This window comes from Notolepis coatsorum (genome assembly GCF_963971535.1).
Source record: "Notolepis coatsorum genome assembly, chromosome: 5".
Lineage (NCBI taxonomy): Eukaryota > Metazoa > Chordata > Actinopteri > Aulopiformes > Paralepididae > Notolepis > Notolepis coatsorum.
Genome location: NC_140169.1, coordinates 93,171,470 through 93,195,747, shown reverse-complemented (window position 1 = coordinate 93,195,747; position 24,278 = coordinate 93,171,470). Strand labels below are relative to the sequence as shown.

Sequence of the window (24,278 nt, the reverse complement as noted above, 5' to 3'; positions counted from 1 at the left end):
AGGTGTTCTTTGATGAAATATCTGTCTTTGATCACACACCTGGTCAGTCACCTGGGTATACTCTCTCTCTCCTCTCTCTCTCTCTCTCTATCTCTCTACAATCACATTTTTTCTGTATTTTTTCAAATTGACTCACCTGGGTATATAGTGTCTCCCTCTCTCTCATCTCTCCTTTCTCTCTCTCCTCACTCTCTCTCTCTCTCTCTCTCTCGCTCTCTCTCTCCTCTCTCTCCTCTCTCTCCTCTCTCTCTCCTCTCTCTCTACAATCACATGCGTTTTCAGTATTTTTTCAAATTGACTCACCTGGGTATATAGTGTCTCTCTCTCTCTCTCTCTCTCTCTCTCTCTCTCTACAATAAAGCTGACTTGACTGTTTTATTGCAGACACTGATACAGAGTCTGCCCCGTCTGAGGAGGAGATAGATGAAGTGGCAGCTGGAGCCATGGACTCAGACAATGACTCCGATGAGGGCGTGGCCGCCAGAGCGGCTACAAGGCCTGTCACACCGCCAATTTTAGGTGAGCAGTTTGTGTTTACTGTTTGTAGATATGGTGTGTAACCATCCTACATTGTATGTACGATATAACTGTAAATGCATTGTGACAAAGCTGACTGTTCCTTTTTGTTATTTCAGAGCCAGGCCCAGCTTCTGAGTCAGAGGAGGATGTGCCGGTGGATGAGGACGCGGTGCCTTCTAGGCAGAGGGGTAAGTTAGGCCTCACTCTCTCACACTGACTCATTCACTCACACACGTTTCTAACTATGTATTATATGAATGTGTGTCTACAGTATAGGGCAGGGGTAGGCAACCCTAGGCACGCATGCCTGCATAGGCACATGGGGGCATTTTCATAGACACAGGGGGCAGCATTCAAAAATAAAAAATTTAAAATATTATAATTATTTTGTATCTTTAATTTTTTTGCTTTGAAATATTATAGTGAAATATTTTGCACTGTTGTCGCATTTATCTTGTTGAAATCCTCCCACAGGTTCTTTTTACTACCACATATTTAATTGAGACCCTTTATTTGTTTATTATTTCAATTTAGCTGGAAATACATTGCTACATCATTCAGTAACATTTGCAGAGCCTTATAACAAAAATATTATTACAGTCACCATTGTGACCAGTGGGATTAATCAACAAATTTTATTATTTATTTTTCTATTTCATTGAACATTGCACATGTTAAAAGCAATTTTTTTTACTCAAAATGTGAGTATTACCAAGTCAACGTGTGTTCTTAAAACAATGACAATAAACATAGTTTTATTATAATATTATTATTATATTATTTATAAATAATGTGGTTGTGTACTTATTTTTCTGTTAACTTATTATGGATTGAAAACTGAAAACCTTAATGCACAGTAACTGAACTCAATATTTTTAAGTTCTGTTAACTTATTATTATTTTAATTTTTTTACAGTGTAGTCTTGCGATCAATCAAAACTTATTTACACGATGGCGGTCAGGTGGCGTAGCGGAGATTGCGTTCGTCACCAACCCCGGAGACGCTGGATTCGCATTTCGAATCCAGCTCACAGCTCCGGGGTTGTCACCAGCTTGGCTGGCCGTTCACACTAATACAATTGGCAGTATTAGAGGGTGGGAGAAGCTGGCGGGGTGGGTCCGGGTCGCTGTAAACAGCGACTCCTACAGTTCGGTCGGGGCGCCTGCTAAGCGCGGATAGGATCTAAGGGCGGTAGTGTGATCCTTCCACACGTTACACGCTCTCAGTGAGAGTCCGCGCTGCCAGGTGAAAAGAAGCGGTTGATTGGCTAGACGTGTGTCGGAGGAAGCACGTGATAGCCTCCACTCTCCCAGACCGACTGTGGGGGGTAAGTGCGCAGCGACCAGGAAAGGGGATTGGGAATTGGCATAACGACTAACATTGGGATGGGAGAAAATCGGAGGAAAAAGGAGAAAAAAAAAAACGTATTTACACGATATACCTCACATTCCCCCTCCATTCACATCCTGGTGTTCTCCATTAGGCCTGTAGGTGGAGCTATGACAGCACACGTACAGTACACACACCGATGGTGTGTGATGTGTCCAAAAATGAATGGGCAAATGTGAGTGAAATGGTCGCACTGTATGCAGCTGTTTGTCTGCATTGCATTCCCCCCCCCCCCCCAACTCAGATTTAGGGTTGATACAACCATCATAATAATATTGTTAATAATAACAATAACAATAATGATGTAATAATGTAAAAATTATCATTAAAAATACCTGATTATGAGAAAAAAATATTACGATGCATGGAATATTGTTGAGGCACACTAGTTACAACTATATTTCAAACAGGCACTCCATGTCAAAAAGGTTGCTGACCCCTGGTATAGGGTGTACATGGTAGACTAGTTGGTTATTGTAATATTTTCATAATTTACAGGACGGGGAAGAGGCAGAGGCCGGAGAAGCAGGTCAGCTCCTAGTGGGAGCCAGGATGAGTGGGTCTCTGGCAATTTTGTACAGACGGAGATTGATTTTGATGCCGAGCCAGGACCACTGCAGGATGCGGCCACAATCGCATCAGACCGCTCCCTTGCCTTTTTGCGTCTGTTCCTCACAGATGAGTTCCTCTCTAACATTGCTATCCAAACCAACTTGTACGCCCAACAGACAATAGCCCTCATTGATCCCGACCGGGTGAGTAACAGGCTATGTACGTGGAAGCCCGTCACTGTTGAGGAGATATGGAGGTTCTTGGGAATACTCTTCCTGACGGGGATCTGTCGCAAGCCAGCGATGTATATGTACTGGTCAACTGAGTAAATTTTCTTTTGCCCCCATTTCTCAGACACAATGCCCCGCAATAGGTTCCAGATAATTTGGAGGTTCTTGCACTTTAGTGACAACCAAACGATAGATCTTGATGATAAACTGTACAAAGTACGCCCGGTCCTAAACCACCTCATGCCCCGCTTCCAGGAGCTGTTTCAACCTAGCCGTCATATTAGTATAGATGAGGGAATGCTGGCCTGGCGTGGACGCTTAGCGTTCAAAGTGTACAACCCCCTGAAGCCCGAAATTAACGTTACGTTAGCGTAAGCTAACAAGCTAATCCTGATCAGAGGCAGAGCCATAGAGAACAGCAGAAAGTGTGGACTGGGGAAAGGAAAATGGGGGGGGGGCACTCTCCCTTTCTCTGTGTGTGTGCGCGTTTGGAAAGACGATGAAGTCAGGAGTAAATTATAGTAAACTGAGGATTACTGAGGATGGACAGATAATGTTGATATTCAAATGTAAAAAAAAAATAATAATACATTTTCATGATCATCATGCAACATAAAACAATTGTAGAAACGGTTTGGGAGAGGAAGGGGTTTTAGGTTGCGTGTTGTGAGTTGTGAGAAGTGGAACCATATGGAAGGAGTAAGCCTGCCGCTAAAAAGAAAACCCACCGCGCCTTTCTCAGACGAAAAAAAGAAAGTTTCGAGAGGAGTGGAAGTTTGAAGACAGACTAGACTACAATATGATGCGGGGGTGGTGAGTTGAAACAGTGTGTGTATACAAAATATAGAGCTGTTTTCACACATTTGACTAGTGATTTTGCATTCAAATCCATAAGTATTTCTATACATTTGAGTGAAATTTAACTTTTAAAATGTGTTCTGACGGCAACAAAACACTGATATGTTTTGCTGCTGTGTGACTATCATATATAGTCACATAGCATTTTATATGTAGATAAAATATAAACTAAAACTAATAAGAATGCATAATGGCTCCAGCGGTGAGTGTTGATTGGACGTTGATGAGATGTTCTGCCTGGCTGCAGGGCTGTGATTGGCTGGGACAGACTGGTTTCAGTGAAAGCACAGTCACACACACACACACACACACACACACACACACACACACACACACACACACACACACACACTAGGGATGGGCACCGATTTTCTAATATTCGAATAGTCGTTAAATGATCAAATAAATTATGGTTTATGTGAATATCATTATTTTATATATTTGTCCTTGTTTTTCCCGGCAAGTACACTGTGAAGTGTATTGGGATGGGACCCAATTAATTACACCGCTGAACGGCATGCTGGGGACAGGTAGCTAGCCAGGTAGCATAACAGTTTGTTAACAGCTGGAAGAACAGAAAAGAAGGGGTTATATTGAATAATAGTTTGGTGTGGATGTTTGTACCTTGTTATGCTTATTCTGTTCTGTTACTATGTTTCTGATCTAACTGTGTTTTGTTGTAATTTACTAGGGGTTTATGTTGTTGATATGTCACTTTTCTTTCTTTTTTTGATTGAGTTTGTGGGTGATTGTGGATTTGTGGTGTGAGGCGGTGATCCTGTGTAAAAAATTAAATAAAAACGGTTTAACTGTGAATTGTTTTATGTTGTTTTTATTATATATGGACCCTAGGAAGATTAGCTGCCACCATTGTGGTAGCTAATGAGGATCCAAATAAACAAACACACAAATTCACACCTACTATGCCCTTTCTTTCTTTCTTTCTTTCTTTCTTTCTTTCTTTCTTTCTTTCTTTCTTTCTTTCTTTCTTTCTTTCTTTCTTTCTTTCTTTCTTTCTTTCTTTCTTTCTTTCTTTCTTTCTTTCTTTCTTTCTTTCTTTCTTTCTTTCTTTCTTTCTTTCTTTCTTTCTTTCTGTCAAACTCCACCATCCCTCTTTTTCTTTCTATCTCTCTCTCTCTCTCCCTCTCTCTCATACTATGTTGTTGTTGTGTGACACATACATAGTATACAAGCATTCTCTTTTGATATGTAGCGAGGAATGTGTGTGTGTGGTTGTGATTGTGGATGTATACATATTGTACATGCACACACTTTTGGTGTGTGTGTGTTTATGTGCATACTGTAGATCCATATTACTTGTATGTGTGTGTGTGTGTGTCCTTAATGTATTTGTTAAATAGTTTCAGTCTGTGGCGAGTGCTAATCCAAGGTTAAGCAATTCTTCCACAGTACAATAAACCCACCGCCTGCTCACACACACACACGCACACACGCACGCACGCGTGCGCACGCACACACACACACTAAACACATACACAAATATCCACTCACACCCTTCTTCCGATCGACCTCACATACGAAGTTAATTAAATGAATCAACAAACAATGTTATTATCATTTGTGCTGATATACAAGAGAATAATAGAGCAGGAATTCCAAAGCAGATAATAATTACTCTGTATATGTATTGTTTGTTAATTTCAACCACTTCATCCAATTGGACAGCACCTTGCTTCCTTTTTTTTTATCTCTTTTCTTATTTGTTTTCTCCTGTTGTTACTATACACATATATTCATATTTTTTTTATTTTTTATCTTTTTTCAACATGTTTATTTTTCCATCCTTTCCTTGTACAGTGTCCTTGCGTCTGAGAAAGGCGCTTCTCTCTTGTACAGTGTCCTTGAGTCTGAGAAAGGCGCTTCTCTAATAAAATCCAATCTATTATTATTATTATTATTATAATAACCCCCCCCATGTGTGTGTCAAGGAAAAGATAAATACAGCATATTTGTTTTTGAAAAGAGAATTCATGGCCTTTCTCTTCTCTCTTTCTGTATCTCTCCACTCACTCTCTCTCTGTCTCATCTCTCACTCTCGCTCTGTCTGTTTCTCTGTTTCTCTCTCTTGCACTGTCTCTCTTCCTCTCTCTCACTGTCTCTCTGCCTCTTTCTCTCTGTGTGGTCGATCTATATTGTCTTTGTTTGTCATGTAGTTGGGATTATCTACAGAGCAGATTAGCGGTGCTCAGCTGAAGGCAGAGTCTGAGGAGAATGATGATGATGATGGAGGAAGAGGAGAAGGAGAAAGAAGAGGCATTACTTGTCTTTATTTGTATTCATGTTATTTATCCTGCAGTTAACCTCAGAGAAGGCTGAATTTATACTTAAACGTATGTGTGTGTACATTTGTGTGTGTGTGTGTGTGTGTGTGTGTATTGTGGCAGATATCACGGCCCGTCTCATGGATATGTGAAGGACAGGTGGTACTACCGCCACGGGAGGAGTGGAAGCAATTAGGCAGCTGATTAGTACTGATAGAATACACCTGTGCACCATTAGATCACCCACATCTCACACGCACACACACCAGACACACACACTATAATACACTAGGCCTAACAAAATTAATAGTTGGTTTCAGGTTGGTTGTCAGTTTGGCCATGGGTAGGTAGGGAATTTATTTTATTTTATTTTTTTATTTTATTCTTTCCCACGGCGACTATGGATAGGGAATTTCTTTATTTAATTAAAATGTTCACAACAACATGGATGCATGTACTCTGCCAGCATGTTTAATATCCATAATACTAAATGTTTGACTAAGATTTCTATGAAACTTTATTAAATTTTTTATTTTATTTTTTTTTATAATTTTTTCTAAAAACTCATAAAATATATTGGGTCGCACCTAAATCGGCAGGGTCGGTCGGCAACCTGAAACCAACTATTAATTTTGTTAGGCCCTAGGTCAGATAGAATTGAGTTGAGAGGAGGTGAGGTAGTATTGAGAGAGAGAGATTGTTGGTGTACGGAGTTTTGCGAGGTGAGAGGTAGTGAGAGGAGAGGTGAAGGCGAGAAGGTGTTCATTGTGTACTGGACCCTAGACTGGCTGAGAAACCCCCTTGTGTACTGACCCTGGACCAGACGACTACTCTGAGTATTGAACAATCCTTTTTCTGTACAAGTCAGAGCCTGTTTTGTGTTTTGGACATCGGACTGTATTACGACCATTCTATTTGCCCAGCGAACTACCGTAATTCCTCTAATAGTAACCCCGGCTTGTATTTGTTTAAACTGTAGCGGATACCAGGCTTGTATTAGGAGGAGGCATGTATAAGAGAGAGGCCTATATTTCTAATTTTCAAACAGATCATAATGAATAAATCAACATTTTGTGTCAGTTTGAACCCAGTAAAATGTACTGGGTTCATTTATTGAAACCAAGTACTGTATGAAATACGGTAGTAAACAGTGCAATTACAGGTGGTCAAAAAAAGTAAAAGAAAGTAAAATAGTGCAATCACAATACTGGTATAATAATAATAATAATAATAATAATAATAATAATAATAATAATAATAATAATAATAATAATAATAACTTCGTTTTATACAATTCTGAGGTAGGCTTACTCTCTTGGTAAACATTAACACCATACCATTATATGGTATTTACTGCACAGCCAGGCCAGCATATAACAACAATAACAAAATATACCCGGCTTGTATTAGGAGGCCGGCTTATAATTGCTTAGCTCAACAGCGCACCCGGTCATTAATAGAGACCCGGTTTTTAATTGAATACCGGTTACTATTAGAGGAATTACGGTATATTCTGCCTTGAGTCAATAAATATTCTTATTGATTGATATTGCACTCGTGTGGACATTTGAATTTGTTTGTTTTTGAACCGTGACAAGTCTGAACACCACCATGCTCGTCACGTTCAATCAATCAATCAATCAGATTTATTTATATAGCACATTTAACATGACACGTGTCAACCAAAGTGCTGTACAGAGGGTAGATACACATAGATACATATTGACAACAACCACACTCTGTTTTATGTATGTGTGTGTGTGCGTGTTCATTTGTGTGTGTTTGTGCATGCGCTGGTGGATAGGAAGAGGTCTTAAAGTGTTTTATCTTTGTCACAGATACAGACAGACAGAGAAATAAAGAGACAGACAGAGAGAGAGAGAGACAGACAGGCCGAGAGACGAACAGAGAGATATAGATAAGATTAGTAAAGAGTCTCTGGCTGTGCATCCATCGGCATGCCTGGCTTCCACAGTGACTGTCTCCATGACGACACAACCATGTGTGAGGAGAACACGCTTGTGCGTGTGTGTGTGTGTGTGTGTGTGTTGGGGAGGGGATCTTGATGTTAGCCTTGTTCACTCTCTCTACCCTCATTTATTTTAATTTCTGCACTGCCTCATAAAATACACCATCTGTACACACACACACACACACACACACACACACACACACACACACACACACACACACACACACACACACACTTATACACTAATTAGCTGAACCAGGTGGTTGGGTGGCCCCAAATCAGGTCCTCTCCCACCTCAGTCTTTGTGTGCTGATTGGGGAGAGAGAAGGAGACGGCGAGAGAATGAGAAAGAGAGAGATGAGAGGGAGAGAATGAGAGAGAGAGATGAGAGGGAGAGAATGAGAGAGAGGAGAGAGATGAGAGGGAGAATGAGTCTCCTAGATAGACACACAGACTCAGTCGTAAAGAAGGCGAAGCAGCGCCTCTACCACCTGAGACAGTTAAGGAAGTTCAGAGTCGGGGAAGATACTCCAGTCCTTCTACTCCGGAGCTGTAGAGAGCATCTTATGTTTTATCTTTTTTTTATTGGAAGAATTTATGCAGATTTATACATTTCAGTTATCCAAATTATACAACTTCCATTTCCTTCCCCATTCCTATCCCCTAACCCCACCCCATCCCACCCAGTGAGGGCGACGACAAACATACATATAATTTACATAAATAAAACATTTAAATAAAAGAAAATCTAAATAATTAAACCTAAATACAGATGTGACAGACAACTACGCAAAAAGAAATGAAGTAAAATTAAAAGAAATAAGAAAAAATATAAATAAGAGACAGTAATAATAATATATAATATAAGTAATACCGGTACTCTCCATTTTAGTAGCATAATTTCCAGGTGGTAAAACAATGGTGACTACCTGGTAAAATAAAGGTAAAAAAAATATATAATAATTTAACACCCTCAGCAGACCACCACAATGCCATCTCCTCTGATGCTGTAGAGAGCATCTTGACTGGAAACATCACTGCCTGGTATGGAAACAGCATTGCACAGGACAAGAAGGCCCTACAGAGAGTGGTACGCTCAGCTGAGCGTACTACGGGTATTGCACTACCACCCCTGCAGGTCTTATATAACAAGAGGTGCAAATCCAGAGCCTGCAGAATAATGAAAGACCCCCACCACCCCAACAACAGCCTGTTCAAGCTGCTGCGGTCAGGCAAACGCCTGCGAACACCAGCAACTAGGACAGAGAGACTTTGGCTCGGCTTCTTCCCCCAGGCCATCAGTCTTGAACACTGAACTCTCCACACACAAGCACACATGAGCATACACACAACACACACACTGTATACGCTCACACACTAGCAGTCACTTTAACATGAACACACACACATATGCTGCACACGCTCACACTATGGTCACTTTACACAATGAAAGGTCACTTTAAAAACAAGAACAGGAGTGGTTCTTGTATAGTAAATAGATGGATAGCAAGCTAGCATAAGGACACATAGTATACCTGTAGATTGTATAGTAAAAGCATGTATAGTAGTGTACATAAGACCCAGTGTCCCATCCGTAGCTAACAGTAGGGATGGGAATTGAGAACCGGAACCGGTTGGGAACGGTTCCTACAGTAATTGTCCGATTCCTGGAATCGCATGCCTCCGTGACTATCGATTCCTCTTATCGATGCCATGTTTTTCCGACAGTTGCGCATTTTAAAACAATAACGTTAGCGCCACGCATGCAGCCATAGCAGACTATTTGATTCCTTGACTAGGAAAACCTAAATGAAAATGAATGCTTTCACTGTATAAATATTCTCCCATTTCATCCATTTTAGATGATCACAATAGACTGAGGCTGCAGCTAGTGGTTCTCGCGCACCTCAGGAAAATCCTTTCACACTAGCACAGCGGGGTAAACTGACTCTGGTGAACGAGTGTCACAGAGTCACACAATTTGTAAGGGCTCGAAATTGCGACCATTTTGGTGGGGGCTCAACAATAAATAACAATCAGAAATGTCAAGTTGCATGTTGTTATTCTAACCAGCTTAGTTCTGTTGCATTTCCAATTTATTTATGTAAATTACAAATGTAGCAGGAATCGATAAGGGAATCGATAAAGAATCGGATTGATAAGCAGAATCGATAATGGAATCGTATCGATAAAATTACCACACCACAACCCCCAGTGAGTCCACACTCCTGCCAAGGACTGAACAACCAGCCTTCTTTACCAGCTTGTTCAATCGCTTGGTGTTCTTGGCTGACATGTTGCCTCCCCAGCAGACTGCAGCATAGAAGATAATGCTTGCCACCACTGATTGATAGAAAATGTACAGCATGTCACTGGCACTGCACACATCAAATGACCTGAGCCTCCTCAGAAAAAACAACCGGCTCTGTGCCTTCCTGTAGAGCAGTGGTTCTCAACTGGTCTAGCCTCGGGACCCAACATTTTGCTTAGTCATTAAGTCGCGACCCAAAATTTTGAACCACTATGATTTATGTAAAAAAAAAAATTGCAGTAATACGCAATCTTTCAAAACATGAAATAAACACAAAAAAGTGCAACAAAAGTGCAACTATTGCTAAAAACCCAATGAAATAAAAGAATAATAAATAATATATGCTTCTTAGCAGATTTCTTAGCTTAACATAACAGACCTAAATTTGGGGGAACTAATGGGATAACTGAGTTTGCAACAAAAGTGCAACTAGGGCTAAAACCCAATGAAATAAAATAATAATAAATAATATGCTTCTTAGCAGATTTCTTAGCTTAACATAACAGACCTAAGTTTGGGGGAACTAATGGGATAACTGGGGTTGCAACAAAAGTGCAACTAGGGCTAAAAACCCAATGAAATTAAATAATAATAATAAATAATTATGCTTCTTAGCAGATTTCTTAGCTTAACATAACATACCTACGTTTGGGGGAACTAATGGGATAACTGGGGTTGCAACAAAAGTGCAACTAAGGGCTAAAAACACAATGAAATAAAATAATAATAATAATAAATAATATATCCTTCTTAGCAGACTTCTTAGCTTAACATGCAGGGAACTAATGGGATAACTGGGGATGATGTTTGCTCCTGACAAGAGTCTCAAAGTCTGGGGTGATGGTAGACAAAGCAACTCTGAGGTCATGCTCAATGTCCAATCTGTTCCTCCGCTTTGTCTTCAGCTGGACCAGAGCTGAGAAGCCACTTTCACAAAGATAGGTAGTGAAAAAATAAGTAAAAAAATAAAATTATTATTTTTATTTTTTTTACACACACATCCGCGACCCACTCAAAATGGCCCCGCGACCCACTTTTGGGTCGCGACCCACCAGTTGAGAAACACTGCTGTAGAGGACATCAGTATTCAGAGACCAGTCCAATCTGTTATCCAGGTGCACACCCAGGTATTTGTAGGACTCCACCATCCCGATGTCTTTCCCTCTGATGTTGACTGGATGAAGGGGGGGCTTACATCTCCGAAAGTCCACAACCATCTCCTTGGTGGTGTTCAGAAGGAGGCCATTCTTCTCACTCCAGGCACCGAAGGCTCCCGCCAGGTCCCTGTACTCCCTCTCCTGCCCCCTCCTCACACACGCCACAATATCTGTGTCATCACTCAGAGTACTTCTGGATGTGGCAGGACTCACTGTTGTAGCTAAAGTCCGATGTGTATAGCGTGAACAGGAAAGGAGCCAAGACGGTCCCCTGCGGAGCCCCGGTGCTGGTCACCACTGTCCCAGAGACGCATTCCCCCAGCCTGACGAACTGTGGCCGTCCTGTCAGGTAGTCCGTGATCCGGGAAGTGAAGGCGGGATACACCCCCATCTTTCTGAGCTTGTCTTCCAGTATGTGAGGTTGGATGGTGTTAAAAGCGCTCGAAAAGTTCAAAGCGCTTGTAATGGGAAATCTCTAAGGATTTAAACGATGAGCCGTTTACAAATCATTCTGAGTAATTATTAATAATAATAATAATAAAAAGGTTTATTAAATAATAATAGAAAGGTTTATTAAATAATAATAGCGTGGCCACAATGAAAGTTCAGTTTACAGTCAAAGACACATGTTAACACAGTAGCCTCTGGCCATAAAATGACCAAGAGTTCTGTTCAGACATATGCCAAATACACAGTTGTCAGACGTAACATATTATATCAGATATGATGACGAAGGCAAACAAAATGGTTTCTCAGTAACTGGAAGCAAACAACAACTCTGTTATGACTGGGGAGATGTCAGTCCCTGGAGTCTTCTTAAAGAGACATACACACATCAACCAGTCAACCCGGTCATACCGAGAGTCAAGCTGTATGACATGATAAAACAACACAGATCCATAATGACATGATAATATATTCCACGACACGCTTTACAATTTGTTCCTCACATTTGACCCATTTACTCACACATTCACACACCGACGGCGGAGGGAGAGGAGGTACAGCCGCAGTGATGGAGCTGTGACAGAAGGGAAGGCCGCCGCGTCAAACCTGTTGTAGAACCGGTTCAACTCATTGGCCCTGTCCGCATCACCCGCTGTTGTTCTGCTTGTAGCCAGTGATGGTTCTCTTTTCTCTCTGTCTCTCTCCCTCTTCCCTCTCTCTTTCTCTCTGTCTCTTTCTCTCTCTCTCTCTTAATAAGCAGAAATGGCCCTTGCCAAGCATGACTTACAGAGGGAGGGTGCTTGTAATTAACAATCTAGTGTCCTCTTCATTATGACACAGATTAGTTTGTGTCGATCGTTCCTTCAAACTTGTTTTCACAAATTCAAGCTGTTTTATAGTTAATTTCCCTTGGGGTAAATGGTAAATGGTGCATTTATATAGCGTTTTTATCCAAAGCGCTTTACAATTTTGTTCCTCACATTTTGACCTATTCACTCACACATTCACACACCGACGGCGGAGGTGACCATGCAAGGTGCCATGTAATTAGGGGTTAAGTGTCTTGCTCAAGGACACTTCGGCACACTGCCTGGGAGGAGCGGGAATCAAACCGGGAACCTTCCGATTACCAGACGACAGCTCTACCGCTATACAAAGATTCTGAAATGCCAAATTTTTCCACTCTTCTTCACAGTGTGGAAAATGTTTGTGAAGGAGAGAATAATTCAAAGTGACTCCTTATACTGGTTGTAGCGGGAGCCTGTGGTGCATGGAGGACCTTTGGACGGCCCCTGCTGGGTGGAATCAGAAGTGGCAGATAGGTTTGGGTACTGAACTCTAATTACGTCGGTACTACCAAGTACCGATTCACCTTAGATCAATCAGTGCCACATTTCGGCACCAAGAGAGCACATAGATTAAGACCCACCCAGGTAGAAAATTATCAGAATTCCAATGATGCACAATTGTCATTTCATAAGAAGACCAGCGTGGACCTTCAATTTTAGAAGCTATGACATGTCATCAGCTTGTGACTACAACTTGTTCCTGTTCGCGGACGACTCAGCCCTGCTGGTCTCTGACAAGAACAAGTTACAGGTTGAAAAAACCCTCAGCTCGGAACTAGGCAAAATCTGCATATGGTCGCTGATAACAAACTATCATTACACCTGGGCAAAACAGAGTCCATTCTCTTCGGTTCAAATAACAAACTCAGCAAGACCGACGGCTTCTCAGTTACAGTGGGTGACAATATTGTCACAAGGAAAGATGAAATTACATACCTAGGTTCCATCCTAGAGGCAAATCTTTCCTGTGACAAAATGGCATCCAATGTAATAAAAAAAGTCAACCAACGAACTCGATTCTTATACCGGATCTCCTCTCTGGTAAACAAGAATACCCTGAAGACTCTGGCAGGAGCACTCATTCAAATGTACTACGACTATGCTTGCACCTCATGGTACCAAAGCACCTCAAAGGCGCTAAAAACGAAATTACAAACATCTCAAAACAAACTGGTCAGACTACTGCTTGACCTTACTCCTAGAACCCACCTCACCCCTGCACACTTTGACAACCTAGGATGGCTTTGAGTAGACGACAGAGCACAGCAACTTGCAATGGACCTGGTCTACAAGATACACTATACGACTAAGGTACCCATGTACATGTCAAAATACTTCCCAAAGGTCAGTGAATACCACGATCACAACACCAGAGGGAGCTCCACAAATCATGTTAAACCCAGATTCGGCTCAAACAAAGGACTAAACACGTTTCGCAATTATGCCACATAATTGCCTACCCAAAGCTGTAAAGGAATGTGAATCACTACCCACTTTCAAAACCACTCTCAAAGAACACCTACGGGAGACTGCAATTCGAAACTGGCCCCTGTAAATGTCCTAACCCAACCCCCTCCAATGTACAGTAAATGACCAAGTATGGTTTCGTCAATATTCCAATGTACAGTTTTGCTTGTACAGTTGTACAGTGTCCCCCACCCACCCCTCCTACCCAACCCACCCCAACCACCTCCAATCTCCAATGTACAGTCCCCCCCCCCCACCCCACCTACCGACCTCCTCCAATGTACAGTTTCTACGTCAAATGTATATATACTCTCTTTTCTGGACTCTTTTTGTATCACAAACAGTACTGTATTTGCAAATCTGGTATGTCATAAATGTATAGATGTAGCAGTACTGTCTATCTGTATGTCGTGTATGTCATATATGTTATGATGAATTGAAAATGGGGGACCCTGTTGTAAACAAGACAAAAGTCTTTCTCTGGTCTGCATCCCCTTAACAATTGTATGTATTGAGCTGTACTGTACTGTACCCATTCTGCAATCTGTTAATAAAGTTTTCAATCAATCAATTCACAGCCCAATTCACAGCCCTGTGACAACTCCTCTTGCGAGTTGCGCCATTTCGATGTTCAGATTCAGATTCAGACAACTTTATTGATCCCGCGTGGGGCAATTCATATTTGCAGCTTCACCAACAAGCAACAAAGACAAACAAGTTTCAAGTTCAAGTTTCTTTAATAGTTGTCATACAAATACTTTCATACAAAATGCTTCTTACTGTTACGCTCCAGAGACTGTGCTAGACAAGATAGTATCAAATAACATAGTATATCATGTAAATTAGAAGTAGAAAATGAGGTCACAGTGTTCAGTATAGACATATGTACAATGTTCGATGCAGAATAGACGTAACTGAGTTACCATATAATATACAATACTATGTGCAGTGTACTAATATACAATACTATATAGTGCAAAGCAGAAATGGGATGAGGTACAATTTAGGTACAATTTACAGTAAGGTGTACGAGTTGTAGTGCAATCTGTAAGATTCTGATCAAACTGGCCAGTATCACGTCTTCGTCTGTTTGGCTCTCCATCCAATTCCTCTGCGTTGTGTCATTTTAATGGTCCTGACGTCTCAGATACTGGCAGATAAGATCCTTATCTCCCCTGTTAGTGCAATCCATAAACCATAATAATTCTCCACTTGCGTAAGAATTCGACACTCCGACACCGTGAAATACCTTATGAGGAGAAGCGTTGTTTTATTGCTATAAACAGAACCTCATAATCAGATGTTATCAGATGTTATCAAATTGTATCGTCCTTGAAGAGTCTATTCTAATGATCTTTCGGTGTGTTCGTCTATCGTCCTTTTGTGATTCAGTCCAATAGTGTTCAGGCCTGTTCGTTAGCCTAACCCTCCTCGCGTTAGCCGAAGCTACTGTAATGATGATGTGGCATTCTCCCCCCCCCCCCCCCTCCATGATAAGAGGAGAGAGAGTCTCTTCTGGTTTCTTCCCTCTTAGTCTCAGTCAGATTTTAGTCTGCCCTACCCGGAACCACTGTCAGCTTTATAGGATCTTCATCATAACTATGATAGCCCACCCCTTTCTGGTTGTCAGGTGCCGCGTTGTCATGACAACTGCTAACCTTTCACACATTAAAATGCAGTTTTCTACTGTTTCATTAAGATGAACCCCTCTCCCTCGCTCTCGCTATCAGTGTTATGTCTTCAGCAAAACAAAACACCCTGCTCAGTGTGGTGTTCCCTCGCTCTGAACCAACCTCTGCTAAGCCAAACACATTTCTGCCCTCTCTGACCTGGCACCGTTAGATGCTACCATCTTTCCCCAATCTATACATCACATACATTGAAAAACCACCATTTTCTCTCAATCCCCCCTTGATTCTTATCACCCCTTCAGAATCATAAATCATTATTTGTTTTTTTAATTAATTATGCCAAAAATAGCCTGTGGTTGAAGCAAACCAACCTCGTCTCTCGTGCACAAGAAACGAAGACGGCCCACGGTCAACCCAGTGATCCTGCTGCCTGATGTCTGTTTGCGCCCCCCTTCGTGCACAAAGGGAACCGAAACCGACCACCAAAACCAACAACATCCAACGACTCATAACCATTGGAGCCCCCCTGTCTGCTCCCAATAATTATATCCTGTTCTACTGTTCTCCCTCTTATCTACCTTCTATATATATATATATCCTTCTATACATATATCTTATATATGAATCCTCCATTTATATCTCATACTCCTAATCAATGAACACAGGACTTCTCGCTGTTGTCTCGTCTCTCGATCTCCTGATTGACTCTGAAAGGAAGTCCCTGCTTGTCCATGATTCACCGCCCGTGCTCTGTTGTTTCAAAACGCTCTCTAAACAGCGTCTCCGCCGGGAAGGCCCCTCCGATGTCCGCCTCGTTCTCCCCTGGGCAACACCGCCTGCGACCGCTGGACTCCGCCTCGTCGGCCGTCTCCGCCCCGTCGGTCATCTCCGCCCTGTCGGTCATCTTGGTTGAGGCTCATCTCCACCGCCGTCGGCCCTCTACAGACTCTGAAAGCAGAAACACCACGCCGGCAGTTTTTTCTGTACACTCGACCCTGTGTTTTCTATTAGTCTACCGTGGCTTTGGGCCTGCAGCTCGTTCTCTATATATTTTTTCCCTCTGCAAGCCCCTGCCATGGCCACGCCCTTTCAGACTGTTGGACGGTGTGAGTGTCCTACAGCCCATGGCGCTATTTGTTCTCTATTAGTCCCCCACCTTCTCAACACCCATATCTAATCCTACAGGGCTGTTCCCTGTTTTGTTGTCTTCCGGCGTGACACCAGCAGCTAAACGATACCCACTCGGCGCTCTACGTTTGTCCCACAGGTGACCCCCAGCGCGCGCCAGTTCTTTCTGTTGACGTGTCCCCTCAAGACTCTGCCTATTTATTAGGTGTGAGAAGGCCCCACTGGAGATCGAACTCCCTCTTATTTCATAATTAAACTTATTTAATAAACCGCATCTTCTTTCTGTGCAATTCTTATTTAATCCATTGTATAATTAAACTCTATCTAATATTATTATTATAATAATAATCCACTCTCTGTGCTCATTAGATTGACTATTGAATCACTCCCCCACTCCGCCACTAGATGGTCGTACAGGCCTATATCTAAATATTCCCCTATGGGTAATGAAAACTCCCCAGCACTACCCCCCCTCCGCCACTAGGTGGCGACCTACTCCTCCTCGATGGTGTTTTAGTTGATGTGTCACTTCCTGTTTTTTTATCTATTGTTATCTCGTGGCTCACGGCCATCTTGTATCATCCCCCTCGTGGCCCCTTTTGCGGCCATCTTGTCTCGCTCATAATGGCTACTCTCTCACAAACAAACGAACGCTGCCCTTCCTTCCAAGGCCTAAAAAACACTGCTGTTTTCCTCCATATCAGGGGACGCTTCTCCCGGACTAAACTCTTGCTTATCGGACATAATACACAGTTTACGGTAAACACCCGATCGACTTTCCTCCCGCTACGACAAATTCCGGCCGTCTTGAGACCACAGCGACCAGTTTAAGGTGGGCCGTCTCAGGCGACAGTCTTGTCATAACAATCCCGCCATAACAGATTTCAGTCTGGTTCAGCACCCCCCCCCCTTTCTCCTCCTGCATTTACACTCCCAACACCAGAAACCGTGCAGCCTGCCCCGTTTGTTTTTCATTCTATCCTGTTGATAACACCCTCGATTTCCAAAACACCATGGCTCTCTGTTCATATTATTACAGCTGGCTTCTCTGTCGCTCCTTATTTACGGATGCACTATCTGTTCATTTTTATTTGGCTTAAAAGATCAAAACAACCGTGTGCACAGTGAACTCACATTTTTGATCGGAGCGCTGTTTCCCCTACAGCGCTGGTTCGCCTCATGACCGCTCGACTCGCCGCTCTCTCCCAGGGCTGGCCGGCCTTGCTTCGATCATGATTCTCCCACACATTGATGACTGTTGTCCACTGTCGCCCCATTATTGAAAAAGTCTTTATCCGTTGTTCTTATCTCTTGCAAATCCGGCTGTCATCAACAACCAACTGTTCCCGTTGTTTTAATCTCTTGCAAATCCGGGTCCCAACGGCATCAACTGTAAGATTCTGATCAAACTGGCCAGTATCACGTCTTCGTCTGTTTGGCTCTCCATCCAATTCCTCTGCGTTGTGTCATTTTAATGGTCCTGACGTCTCAGATACTGGCAGATAAGATCCTTATCTCCCCTGTTAGTGCAATCCATAAACCATAATAATTCTCCACTTGCGTAAGAATTCGACACTCCGACACCGTGAAATACCTTATGAGGAGAAGCGTTGTTTTATTGCTATAAACAGAACCTCATAACCAGATGTTATCAGATGTTATCAAATTGTATCGTCCTTGAAGAGTCTATTCTAATGATCTTTCGGTGTGTTCGTCTATCGTCCTTTTGTGATTCAGTCCAATAGTGTTCAGGCCTGTTCGTTAGCCTAACCCTCCTCGCGTTAGCCGAAGCTACTGTAATGATGATGTGGCATTCCCCCCCCCCCCCCCCCCCCCTCCGTGATAAGAGGAGAGAGAGTCTGATTTTAGTCTGCCCTACCCGGAACCACTGTCAGCTTTATAGGATCTTCATCATAACTATGATAGCCCACCCCTTTCTGGTTGTCAGGTGCCGCGTTGTCATGACAACTGCTAACCTTTCACACATTAAAATGCAGTTTTCTACTGTTTCATTAAGATGAACCCCTCTCCCTCGCTCTCGCTATCAGTGTTATGTCTTCAGCAAAACAAAACACCCTGCTCAGTGTGGTGTTCTCTCGCTCTGAACCAACCTCTGCTAAGCCAAACACATTTCTGCCCTCTCTGACCTGGCACCGTTAGATGCTACCATCTTTCCCCAATCTATACATCACATACATTGAAAAACCACCATTTTCTCTCAAATCCTTCATCAATAAATATAAAGTGTGGGGAGTGGGTGCTACAGTGTGTTTGTTTAAAGTGAGTGTGTGCTATAAAGTGTGGGGAGTGGGTGCTACAGTGTGTTTGTTTAAAGTGAGTGTGTGCGTGTGGATGTGTGTGCTATGTGCGTTTGATGGTTGTTGTGTAGTGTTCATTGTTCGTTGAGCAGCCTGATGGCCTGGGGATAGAAGCTTCTTCTGAGTCTTTCTGTGCTCGCCTTGAGACTCCGGTATCGCTTGCCTGACCGCAGCAGTTCAAAGAGGCAGTTGTTCGGGTGACTGGAGTCTTTAATGATTCTCTTAGCCTTGCCCCTGCACCGCTTGTTGTAAATGTTCTGGAGGGTGGGGAGCCCCCCTCCAATTGTGCGTTCGGCTGAACGTGTCACTCTTTGTAGTCTGCTTCGGTCTTGTGCAGTGCTATTCCCAAACCAGGAGGTGATGTTGCCAGTCAGGATGCTCTCTATTGTACATGAGTAGAAGTTCTTAAGGATCTTCTGACTGACTTGGAACTTCCTTAGGCGGTGCCCCGTCGATGCTGAGGGGGCTGTAGTCCTTGACCCCCGACCTCCTGAAGTCCACAATCATCTCCTTTGTTTTGCTGACGTTCAGGGAGAGGCTGTTTCCCTGGCACCATCCCGCCAGGACCTTGACCTCTTCCAGGTAGGCCCTCTCGTCGTTGGCAGAGATCAGGCCCACCACCACTGTGTCGTCAGCAAATTTGATGATTGTGTTGCTACTCCGCTGAGCCACACAGTCGTGTGTGTACAGGGAGTAGAGGAGGGGACTCAGAACACAGCCCTGGGGGGCCCCTATGTTGAGGGTGATGGATGAGGAGGTTCAGTTGCCTGCTCTCACCACCTGGGGTCTGCCCGTCAGGAAGTCCAAGACCCACTGGCAGAGGTCATAGTTCAAGCCCAGGTCCCTGAGCTTGGCTATGAGTTTGGAGGGGACTATGGTATTGAATGCCGAGCTGTAGTCGATGAATAGCATTCTCACATAGTTCCCCTTCCTCTTGTCCAGGTGTGATGCTGCTGTGTGCAGCACATGGGCTATGGCGTCCTCCGTGGACCTGTTGGGGCGGTATGCAAATTGCAGGGGGTCCATGTTGATGGGGAGGGAGGAGCAGATGTAGCCCTTTACTAGCTTCTCAAAGCACTTCATGGCTATGGACGTGAGAGCTACAGGGCGGTAGTCGTTGAGGCAAGCAGGCTTGGATTTTTTGGGTACAGGGATAATAGTGGACTTCTTCAGGCAGGTGGGGATGACAGCCTGTTCTAAGGACAGGTTAAATATGTCAGTGAATACCGGGGCCAGTTGGTCGGCACAGACTTTTAGGACGCGGCCGGGGATGCCGTCCGGTCCTGCTGCCTTCCTGATATTCACTTTTTTAAAGGTCCGCCTCACCTCATGCTCTGTTACCCTGAACACTGAGTCTCCATCAGCAGCAGACCCCCCCCCCCCCCACATTGCCGTGGCTTGTGGGCTGGTGTTGTTATTACCAGCATCAAACCTCTCATAGAAGGTATTGAGGTAATTTGCTAAGGAGATGTCACTGTTCAGTTTGAGGGAGGTGCCTTTGTAGTCTGTCATCGTTTTGAGCCCCTGCCACATAGCTCTGGAGTCAGCCTGTTCAAACTGGAGTTCAATTTTATCCCTGTAGCGCCGTTTTGCCTCTGTCACTGTCCTCCTTACGTTGTATCGCGCCACCTTGTGGTCATTCATGTTGCCTGCCACCAGGCCGTCGTTGTATGCTTTGGTGCGCACTTTCAGAGCTTCACGGACGGATTTGTCTACCCAGGGTTTTTGATTTGGGTAAACTCTAATTGTGGTAGTGGGGATTGTTTCTTCCACCAAAGTACGAACAAAGTCCAGCACTGTCTCCGTGTAGACATTAATGTTATCTGTGTCGCGGAACACGCTCCAGTCTGTGCACTCAAGCGCAGCTTGGAGCGTCTCCCCCGACTCCACATCCCATTTCTGCACCTCTCGCGAGACTACAGGAGTGCTCTTGATTCTTTGTTTATATTTTGGTGAAAGAAAGATGGCCGCGTGATCAGACTTACCAAAGCCACTAGCAGAATGAGCCTTGTATCCACCCTTGAATTGCGTGTAACAGTGGTCTAAAATGTTACCGCCTCTGGTGTTACAAGTCACATGCTGATAGAAGTCAGGCAAAACCTTTCTCAGATTGGCGCTATTGAAATCACCCACTACTACAATGGCGGCGTTAACGTTCGCTGCTTGGATTCTATTTACTTCGTCGTGGAGCTTCGAGAGCGCGGCACTATCGCTGGCTTGCGGTGGAATATACACTCCGACCAGGATGATCGCCGTTAATTCCCTCGGGAGGAAGAAAGGACGACACTTGATGGTTATATATTCCAGGTTGGGGCAGCAGTGGTTCGATAATTCCTTCACCTTGGCTGGATCGCTCCAATTGTTGTTCAACATGAAGGCGATACCTCCTCCACGCTGTTTGCCGGACTCTGCTGTTCTATCCTTGCGGTGGATGAAGAAGTGATCGGCCGGTTGGATGGCGTGATCTGGGATTCCTGGCGACAGCCACGTTTCAATGAAGCAGAGAACATTGCAGTCTCTAACGTCTCTCTGGAATTGAATCCTTGCTCGGATGTCGTCCAGTTTATTGTCAATTGATTGTACATTGGCTAGCAATATACTGGGTAGTGGCGTTCGGTGTCGTCTGGTTCTCAGTCTATTACGGATCCCAGCTCTCTTCCCTCTCCGCCTGATGATTCCTTTGTTCCTGGGGTCGGAATCTGGTCCCATTGTCCTCAAGATCTCCACAGGCCATTGCTGCGGTTCAGAAAGCTGATCCAGGGAGTAATCTAGTCGGTAAATTTCCCGTAATCCGATGTCTATAAGTGACTGACGGTCATACACATTAAATGCACCTACTGTTGGTACAGACAAAACTCTTAAAACTATAAATATTAACAAAAGTAAGCACAATCTCGACGGAGCGCACAGACAGGCAGCCGGACGTAGCGGCGCCATCTTCAAAAAAAAAATAAAAATAAAAAAAAAAACATCTCAACGACAGCACGGCAATAAAAAGAGAAACACTCCATGTGATACAATCCAGCAATAAAAGTAAAAGTAAAAACAGACAACCAAGTGCAAAAGGCTACTTAAAATGACTACTGTCTGTGTTTAAAAGTCTGATAGCCGAGGGGACAAAAGATTTGGCGTAGCGGTTGGTCCTACTTGGTGGGACGTCATAACGGCGGCCAGAAGGCAACAGTGAAAACAGCTGAGACAGAGCATGGAGGGGTTGATTAATGATGCTCGTCCCCTTCTTGACCACCTGGTCCGTCCAGAGAGAACATAGGTCTCTCTGTTTTACTCCAATTATTTTGGAGCACACTTTCACAATATACTGTAGGCTGTTCCTATCTTTAATGGACAGGCCACTGAACCAGCAGATAAAAGAAAAAGTTAGGAGGCTTTCAATAAAATAACTATAAAAAGTGCTCAGGATCTTCGCACTAACATTAAAAGAGTTCAGCTTTCTCAGCAGGTAGATCCTCTGCTGACCTTTTTTTTTTTTTTTAAACTTTGACCAGTCACCTGGTTCTTTTAGCGTTTATCGCTTTTTCTTCGCATTCATACTTGGTCAAGTTCGACCGACAGAAGCAGGCTGAAAGGGTTCAGATGGGGGGGAAAGACACTCTGGGAAAGGCACGGCTGCCGTCTGGGATTCGAACGCGCTCAGCCCCAGAGCCGCGCGAGCGCGGTTGTCCACGGCGCTGAAATAGCACTCGCGGTACGTGGTGAGCTACTGGAGCTCCCCTGCTGACCTTTTTTAACAATAGACTCTGTATTTAGGTTGAACTTCAGTTTACAGTCAAACACAGTTCCCAGGTATTTGTACGATTCAACAATCTGGACGTCCTCATCGTGAATTACACTAGCTACACTGGCTTGATGATCGGGGTTGTGTCTGAAGTCAATTATCATGTCCTTAGTCTTAGAGACATTGAGGTCCAAGTAATTCTCATCACACCAATTCACAAAGTCGTGAAGTACAGGTCCATGATCAGTTTCGGAGCGCTGCAGTAGGGATACCAGGACAGTGTCATCTGAAAATGTGCAGTGAAAACTCAGCAAGCAACGGGTCCAATGCGCCTAACATGCTTTGCATCCTCGCCATTCCTGTATGCCCACGTCGTGGTAAATTTTTTTTAAACTAACGTTAGCTGCTAACTAAGCTTGTCTCAACAGTTCAACAAACTCTGGAAATGCTCACAGCGGAGACATTTTGTTTTCACTGATAAATACTCTGGGTGAGATAAGTTTAGTTTTTATGGAGTTCCAATAGTGAGGAATGGGAGGGGCTGAGCTCATCTCTCTCTCTCTCTCTCTCTCTCTCTCTCTCTCTCTCTCCCTCTCTCCCTCTCTCTTGGGAGGGGAAAGGGTAGTAGGGATGGGTTTTAGTTTGTGTTGTGTGATAACAATGTTGAGATTGAAAAGTTTAGACTTAACGTTAGTTTTACAACTGAAATAACATTTTTGTTATTACAGAGAGAGTAAAGTACAGAAAAAAGGTACCGATATGGATTCCCAGGTACCAGTACCAGTATTGGTTCAAATCGGTAGCTTATTGAAAAGATTGTTAAAAATTAAGGCTGTCAAAGTTAACGCGGTATTAACGCGTTATCGCCTGATTCTATTAACGCCACTATTTTTTAAAATGGCTGCATAAAGCAAGCATTTGTTGACTCGCATGTTGATAAGAGTATTAAAACTTGGAACTTGAAAAAGATCCGCTTAAGGTAAAAAATATAAAAATGCGATTAATTTGCGATTAATCGCGAGTTAAGTATGGCCAATCATGCGATTAATCGAGTTAAATATTTTAATCAATTGACAGCACTATTAAAAATATCTCTGTGTCTCTCTCTCTGTCTCCTCCTCTGTTTCTCACTCTTTCTGTGTGTGTGTCTCTCTCTCTCTCTCTCTCTCTCTCTCTCTCTCTCTCTCTCTCTCTCTCTACTGTATATGTCTATATGTCTCTTTCTGTGTGTGTCTCTCTCTCTCTCTCTCTCCTCTCTCTCTCGCTCACAGCCAAACACGATGTGAATGGGAACAGAACAGTTCCTCCTTCCCAGAGGGACAGAGACAGCCATATTTGGTGAGTTTGTTTGTTTTCAAAAAGCTTTAAAACCTGTGTTCATAAAGGAGACATGGAGACACACATCTTCACTTCCACCCCAAGAGAGAGAGAG

General features: G+C 43.4%; 1 protein-coding gene across 1 annotated transcript in view; it reads left to right on the top strand.

Moving 5' to 3' along the window:
- Positions 1 to 24,278, top strand: part of msraa (methionine sulfoxide reductase Aa) — a 72,233-nt gene that overhangs the window by 20,050 nt on the left and 27,905 nt on the right. Inside the window, 2 exon segments of the mRNA XM_084314686.1 lie at positions 24,118 to 24,154; positions 24,156 to 24,184. Of these exon segments, the coding sequence (XP_084170812.1) occupies positions 24,118 to 24,154; positions 24,156 to 24,184 (66 nt within the window).